The sequence below is a fragment of the Galeopterus variegatus genome, unplaced genomic scaffold (assembly GCF_000696425.1).
Source record: "Galeopterus variegatus unplaced genomic scaffold, G_variegatus-3.0.2 Scaffold2977, whole genome shotgun sequence".
NCBI lineage: Eukaryota > Metazoa > Chordata > Mammalia > Dermoptera > Cynocephalidae > Galeopterus > Galeopterus variegatus.
Window position 1 is genome coordinate 251,255 of NW_007729088.1, and position 8,421 is coordinate 259,675.

Genomic DNA, 8,421 nt, shown 5'->3' on the forward strand with positions numbered 1-8,421 from the left:
GATGTCTGCTGGATAGAAACTACTAAATTGTTGATATATACACAAATGCAAAAGTTAAGGACTGTGCAGAGAACATTATAAAATTGAAATCAGAAACTTCACAAGATGAACAGGAATCAATACCAGCTTTCTCCTTAAGGATTTTTGCCACATTCTAGAAACCTCATGTGTCTGTTTTGACAGCTTTACAAAAACAGAGGATATCTACTTCCTCTAACTAAGGTGGGAGGTATGAGATCCCTTTGTATAAAACTGAGATGTTCATTGTAAGGATAAATAAGATAAAAACCTACTGCGTAAAAATGGACAGTAAGGAAACTAGCCTGTTTCAACCTTGACGTGGAATGGAGGGAGATAAAATCTCCCCTGAGAATTCACAAGCACAGGTTGATTTGAGATCCATGTTAATTATCTGTGTGGTCCCAAAAAACTTCAAATGGAGAATTTAATTAAAAATAGTCACAGGTTAGAAGTGTGGACAGGAGACTGGCTGAAATAAATGCAAATCACCTCTGAAAGTGTGCAGTTTCAAGTCATACTCCAAATAATACCCACAGATAGAGACCCAGGGAACATGAGCTCACAGTGAAAGATCACAAATACACAAAGAAATATACAACATTAATAGGAAGCAACAACAACAAGAATTATACAGCAGAATCAGACTCTCAAAGACTTCAGATATTGTTAGACAACGGATATAAAATAACTATGTTCACTATGTCTGAAATGAAAAGATAAGTTCAAAAAGATGATCAAGGAATAAAAAGACCCTAAAAATGAAAAATAATGTTTGAACAAAAGTCAAAAAGACCATCTAGAAATGAAAATAGAGTTGAAATTTAAAGTTCAATTGATGAATTAAACATCATCATAGACACAGTTGAAGACAGAAGTAATGAGCTGCAGGACCAATATCAATAAATTTTATCAGCACAGAGACAGAACAAAAAATATGAGTGGGAGACTGAATGTATTAAGTCTAATCAGACTTCTAGAAGGAGATAATAGGAAGTAGGGTCAATATTTGAAAGGAAAATGGCTGAGAATTTTCCAGAATTGTTGAAAAGCACTAATTCTTAGACTTAGAAAACTTGATGAATTTCAAACAGGATACATACACAGAGAATCCACAACTAAACACATCATAATGAAACAGCAAAACACCACAGCTAAAAGGATCTGAAAAACAATCAGAGAGAAAAGACAAGTTACCTGCAAAGAACTAAAGGTTAGACTAATAGATGATTTCTTACTAGCAACAATGGTAGCCAGAAGGTAGTAGAATGTCTTCAATATTGGAGAAAAAATAACATCAACTTAGAATTGTATACTCAGTGAAACAATTTTTCAAGACCTAGGAGAAATGAGTGAATTTTCAGACCAAAAAAGTAACAAGATAGTTTACCAGTAGACTCTGAATAAAGGAAATACCTCAGAATATGCTCTAAGGAGAAGGAAGAATGATCTCAGCTGGAAACCCCAAGACGCAAGAAGGTATGTAAACAAAAGTATAGGCAAATATGTGGGTAAATTAAGAAAAAATATGTATAAAAACAATATTATTGATAATGACTAATCTGTGAGATATAATTAGTAAGTTAGAATGAAAATTCAGGACAAAAACAGCATATTGGTTGGAGGAGCATGATCAGAATGAAAGTTTTCCTAGGGTTTTATTCAAGAGGAAGTGTGGTAGGTAGGATACAAAGATGTTTCCCCACCTCACCATGAACCACACATCCTGGCATTTACTCCTGAGTTTAGTCTCTTCTCACACTAAATCAGGGCTGGCCCTGTGTAGCCAGTAGAAAGCAGCAGAAGTCAAATTGAAGTCATAGGAGGTCTTGCAACTTCCACTGGGTCTCTGGGAATGCTCCTTCTCAGAACCCAGATGCCATTCTTATTAAAGTTCAAGTCACATGGCTACATGCAGGTGCTTCATGTACATTTCACAGCCTCAACTGAGCACCCAGCCAAAGACCACCATCACCTGCTGGCCATGTGAGTGACCCATTTTAGACATGGAATCTTCAGATGACTGCAGCCACACCCACCGTCTGACTGACATCACATGCAAGACCCCAAGCAAAAACTGCTCAGTTGAATCAAGTCAACCCACAGAACCATTGGAGATATCGTAATTGTTGCATTGAGCCACTAAGCTTTGGAGTGGTTTGTTATTCATCACTTGATAACCAGAACAGAGGGTAAAGACGTTGTTAGGAATAAATATTAGCATGGTTATGATAATCATTAAAAAATAGGCACAGAGATTATAACTTCTGACCTATAGAAGGGAAAATGGAATGAGAAATTTAAAAACCCTGAATCTAAAAGAAGGCAAGAAAAGAGGAAGAAAAAAGTAACAGAAAATGTGGGACATATTAAAATCACATAAAAAGATAGGAAAAATTTCATTATATTAGTAATCACCATAAATGTATTTGGGTAAAATTCTTTAGTTAATATATTAAGATTGTCTAAAAATAAAACAAAATAGTGAACAGTCATATTTTATCTATAAGGGACATACCTAAGTACAGAAAGATTTAAAGTCAAAGTATTGGGAAGAAAGATATGCCAGCAAAAATCTCATCAAAAAAAGGGGGTGGGGGTAGTATTGCTATATCAATAGCAGACAAAATATACTTTAGAGCAAAAAGCACCACTGCAGATAAAGAGGGCCCCTATATAATGATAAAAGGTTTAGTTCTTGAGGGAGATATGACAGCTTTAAACTTATGAATATATGTTCCTAATGACACAGTCCCAAAATATATAAAGCCAAAATCAATAGAACCAAAAGATGAAATAGAGATACCATCATAATGGGAGATTTTGATATACTTCTCTTAATAAATGGGATATCAAGCAACTGAAAATTAGTGACAATATAAAAGATTTCAACAACAGTGCAGTCAGAAACTTGATCAAATGGACATATGCACAGTACTTCACATACATGTATTGGAGAAAACAAAATTTTGTCCGGTATATATGGAAATGTGCATAATAACTGACTCTCATAGGCCATAACTCAGGCTTAACAAATTTCAGTGCTTAGTATCACATATAACATATGCTTTGACCATAATGCAATGGAGTTAGAAATCAATAACCAAAAGATAATTAGGAAACCCCTGCATGTTTGAAAATTTTAAACCTTCAAAAAATTTCAACCTTCAGAAAAAGATAAGTCTGGAGAAATAGAAACCAAACTGTTGGCACAGATTGGTTATCTATGGGAGGTTGTAATAGAGGTGATTTTTCAAATTGTTTTTTTCTCTTGTATTTTCTCATTTTGTCTGCACTGACAGTATATTCCTTTATGATAAAAATGTAACTGGAAAACATCTTTAGCTTTCATTCTATTCTCTCCTTGTCTCTCCTCTTCCTTCCTCAGTTGTATGCTTTCTTCTCCCCTATTCTCCTCAATAAGGAAAATGGGTAACTCCTACCTTCTTTTTTTCTTGAAGGAATCTTTAAATTTTTTTCCTTCCAAGTTAGGAAACCAGTAGATTTCATTTTGCTGAGAAAATGAAAACTGCATTTCAATTTATCTGCAAACGGTTCTCCATATGGTGAACTATATACTTTCTCTAAGTCATAGCTCTTGCTGTCTTGGTAGGACATAGGACAGGGCAGCAGTTGGTTGGGGTCATCAAGACAACCACCAAAATAAGAGGTGGAAGTCCTGCTTCTCTTTTTTTTTTTTGCTTAATTAACTCACTGGGTTGCCTTAGCTTAAGCAAGACCCCTCAGGGTCTCCATTTTTTGCAGTTGGATCAAGTGATATCTCAGATGCTCAGATTCCATATGAATCGGGCGGGAGCGCCGCCACGCTTCCCAAGCGGCACACTATCCAGTGCACCACCGGGCCGGCCCCATCCTTCCCACCTTTGTCAAAGATTATGATACCATGCGGCAGCCGCTGAGCTCCAGCAGCCAGAGGAGGGAGAGAATGACATGTCCTCGTCTCACTTTTGCTGATCTTGATCATGTGTGCAATTTTAATCGTTTCCACAGAGAAAAGGCAAACCTTGCTATTACCCTCTGCAATGACAAGGAGGAGATCATGGCCCAGGCCACCTTCCTGGACTATCCCAACTGGAATGTTGCCAAGCAGGATGACTGGGTGTCAGTATTCCGGGAGCTCGACAATGAAATCCCATGCACAGTAAGAACTTATGTGCAACGCTTATTAGAACAGCCTTAATTGTGAAGTCCTGTGTTTGCAATGATGTCTTTTCAGTTTGGGGGCTGAGCAGAAAGTATGTATATGACACCTTGACAGTTAAAAATGAAGTTGGCTGGTGAGGAAAGGAGGGTGGAGGGCAAGAGGCCAGAGGGGACAGACATGAGTAGGTAGGGGGCAAATCAGCCAGCTGCTGGCAAGGCCCAGACATGTTCAGCTAATGAGGGCTCAGAGCAGGAATTAAGGGGAGTGTCAGATGTGTCCCAGGTCTCACGTCGTTCTATGGGCGTTGGTGTCTGAGGTCTTTGATATGCTCAGAGGGTACCTGCCAGCCACACATTTGCCCCTTTAATCATGACAACAGAGCATCAGACTTAAGTCACACTCCATAATTTTCAGCATGCCCTTGTAGACTCTGGTTTATTTGATGCCTTCTAGCTGCGGGCACATGACAACCTGTCGGCTAATGCGAGCTAGGTTAGTATTTACGAGGAGTCTGGCCTGGGTACCTGGTGCCAAATCTGAGCTTTCCCTGCACACAGCCTGCCAGAGCCAGGCCAAAGACAAGCCCCAGTGTATGTGGAGAGCCAGAGGCTGCAACTCTGGGCAGCAACTTCTCGTGTCAGGGGAATTCAGAGGTATGTGTCTAGAGCCTGGATGTAAGAAAAAGTGTGGATGCCAACCGAGTACATGAGTGAATTCACCCCTCTCTCATGGTGTGCATGTGCATACATGCATGCCCCTGAGCAAATTGTTCAGCCTCTGTTCAGCTGGATGGAGCCTTCCCCTCACCTTCTGTGCTCTCTCCTACCCCTGCCATCCTGTACACCCAGTCATCGTCAAAAAAGCTATCCCAAGTTCAGAAATAGACCAAAAAGATTCTCTCAGTCGATGCTTGTACCTTTGATTGACTTTCTGTTGACTGGGTATTTTACAGTTCTGTAGGAAGAACTATTGCAGATTTTTGTCCATTTGAGATGTCAGTAATTCCTGTCTGGTGAAAGAGCTAACCTCAAAGGTTATGGTTTATGGCCCCGTGAGATGTGAACCGTTTTGTATCTAACCCAGCAATCTTGTTCTTACATTCCCTTATTAAGTCGCCGGAAGTATCCACCTCCTCAAGTGCAGGGAATCATTTTTCATCATCTTACTTGTTACCTCATTAATTGATGAATTGAAGCTGAATAAATATCTGACAAGTGTTCATTTTATGTCTGCATTAGGGCCATGATTTTTGCCTTTTTGAAAATTATAAATTGTAATTATGAGTGATAAATTATTCATAACCTCTTTTCCCTTTTGTTTCTTTTTTTTCTCTTAAGATTATTTCTTTTTAAACTACTTCCTATAACAGTGCAGAGCCAGGCTGTTCAATATGTAGCCACCAGCTATAGGTAGCTGTTAAGCACTTGAAATGTGGCTAGTCTGAACTGAGATCTGCTGTAAGGATAAAATATACACCAAATTTCAAATACTTAGTAGGAAAGAAAAATAGTGTAAAATATCCTGAACAATTTTTTATATTGATTACTTGTTAAAATGATAATTTTAATATATTAAGTTAAATTATATTAAAAATTAATTTCACCCCTTTATCTTTCTTCTTTTTTAATGTATCTATTAGAAAATTTAAAATTTCATTTGTGGCTTGCATTATTTTTCTATTGTGCAGCACTGGTGTAGAGCCTTAAGGCTTATTGTATTACATTTCCCAGCAGTATTTGCAACTGAAGTGATGATTTGTATTTTAAAGCTAAAGAATAATCTAGAATTGTAATATTTCTGAAGGAGAAAAAGATTTGGAAGACAAATCAAGCAAATAATAAACCATGTGCTTCTAAGGCTAGTCCTATTCAAAACATAAAGCAAATGTTGGTAAGATTGTTATGGGATTAAATGAGTTAATATATAGAATGTGCTTAAAATCATGTTGTTGTTGTTATCTAGACTTTGGGGTTTGTGTATTTGCCTTTTGAGAGTTCTCAAGCAGGTAAATCAAACTGCTGATTCTTCTCCTACCATTTTATGCACAGCCCAATTCCTTCTGAGTGCTTCTGAGGCACACCCCATTTAACAGGATTGGAGACGAGGCATACAGACACCTACAATTGGTAACCCAAGCCCATCTAGAAAATTACAGAGAACAAGAAACACAGACAGCGCTCTCGCTGCCCTGATCTAGGTACACCAAGCCCATTGAGAAAATTACAGACAAGAAATACAGACAGCACTCCCGCTGCCCGGATCTAGGTGAAGCACTACCCTCACCAGGCAACAACCTCACATTTGCACTATTTCTAGAGTCTGAAGATTCATAAACACAGGGGTAGCAAGTTGAGCGGACCAATGTGTGGATATATAGAACTATTTGTTTAGGCCAATAAGAAAGTCTTCAGAAATATGGGACAAGGTTCTTTAACAACTTGGAAGATTTAACCTGAAAGTCATATTAGGATCTTGCTACTTTGTTTTCATCTCCTAGGTTTTCTGGATCTCAGGAGTAATATTTGATTCTGACTCTGAGAATGTTGAACAAAACAAGCCATTGGATTCATAATGTGGCATTTACCTTCCATCCTTTAAATTCGTAAGAGAATCTTTCCCTCATGTTGCATGAATAGAACAGCAGCTGCTGACTTGAGAGCCTCAGGAAAAGGGGGATTGTCTTTCTTTTTTTTTTGTCTTTTTTACTGACCGGTAACGGGATTGCAACCCTCGGTGTTGCGCCTGCACCACGCTCAGCCAGTGAGCGGGAACCGGTCTCCACATGGGATCCGAACCCTCGGCGGGAGCGCTGCCGCACTCCCAAGCGGCACACTCTCCAGTGCGCCACCGGGCCGGCCCATGGGGGGGAGGATTGTCTTTCACTTGGTATAGACACCCCTGAGGACAAGGCTACTGAGTTAATAATCTATTTCACTCTCCTATAGGCTCTTCACTGCCCACAGCCCATCTGTGAGAGCAGGAGGAAGGGCCAAGTGGTCTGGACTCTTTTATGAACACTGTTTCCTTGAATAATTCTGATCTAGGCGGACAGAAGGCCATGAAGAGAGTCAGTGAAACAGCTCAAAAGCTGCCTGGGTGTCTCATCACTTAGAGCTCAAATGCTGCCTGGGTGTCTCATCACTTACACATAAAATATCACCCACATATGCCAGCAGCTCTGTGTCTATGGCTGCTCTGAAATCCTCCTCCCACCCTGCCCTGCCCTAGCCTGAATGCTGACTCAGCCTTTAATCTGTGTTCTCTTTCCTCCTACAGCCTCTGAATACATTGTTCATGCACCTCTTTGCAGCCGTGGATGAGTTTTCCGTTGGCTGTTGCAAGGAGATTATTCGGTAAGTGGACAGGCCTTGCAGTGGTGAACATGAGAGAGACCCTGTGGATAGTTTTGAAATATTTTTAAAATGATTTGAAATGTGGGGAGGGGGGATTTGATTTGCTTGTAATTTGTGGTGATATTAAAGCATTTACTTTGAATAGCAGTGGTATTTCTGAAAGAAAATGATCTAATTCTTTGAGTCCATTCTNTGCTGTCTTGGTAGGACATAGGACAGGGCAGCAGTTGGTTGGGGTCATCAAGACAACCACCAAAATAAGAGGTGGAAGTCCTGCTTCTCTTTTTTTTTTTTGCTTAATTAACTCACTGGGTTGCCTTAGCTTAAGCAAGACCCCTCAGGGTCTCCATTTTTTGCAGTTGGATCAAGTGATATCTCAGATGCTCAGATTCCATATGAATCTAGCTGAGGGACAGGGCTCAGGGTTTTGAGAAATTGCTTCTTAAGAATGCTGATAGGGATGGAGCTAAACTCTTAGCTTTGCTGCTGTGCCTGTTTGGAGGTAACCAGCTCATCCCAGTTAGCCTAGAACTTTTCTCCTTTTAGAACTGAGAGTCCCATATCGTGTACACTCCTTCAGTCCTGGGCAAAGAGGGACAAGTGGCCACCATAACTGTACACGTTTAGGCCAACGCAGTAGTAGTAGCAATATGGAGAGGATAGGGAAAACTGCCCTCAAATGTATTTCCGAGCCAATCTCCAAGGGACGGGTATTAGACACTTGATATCATAAACATAGCACCTTTCTAGCGAAGTACAATTTTAAATAAAAATTTAGTTGATGGCACCACATGTCCTGAAAGATCTTGCCCAAAGTTGCTGCAACATCCTTCCCACCTTTTTTTTTTTTTTTTTTTTTTTTTTTTTTTTTTTTTTTTTTTTTTC

The 8,421-nt window shown here is 39.5% G+C and overlaps 1 protein-coding gene across 1 annotated transcript in view; it reads left to right on the plus strand.

Annotated features, from left to right (window-relative positions):
- The window catches only part of LOC103599467 (uncharacterized protein C20orf26-like), a 24,112-nt gene that overhangs the window by 2,252 nt on the left and 13,439 nt on the right, over nucleotides 1–8,421 (plus strand). The window contains exons 2-3 of the mRNA XM_008583607.1: nucleotides 4,030–4,180; nucleotides 7,460–7,536. Coding sequence (XP_008581829.1) covers nucleotides 4,030–4,180; nucleotides 7,460–7,536 — 228 coding nt within the window. The remainder of the gene's footprint in view (nucleotides 1–4,029; nucleotides 4,181–7,459; nucleotides 7,537–8,421) is intronic.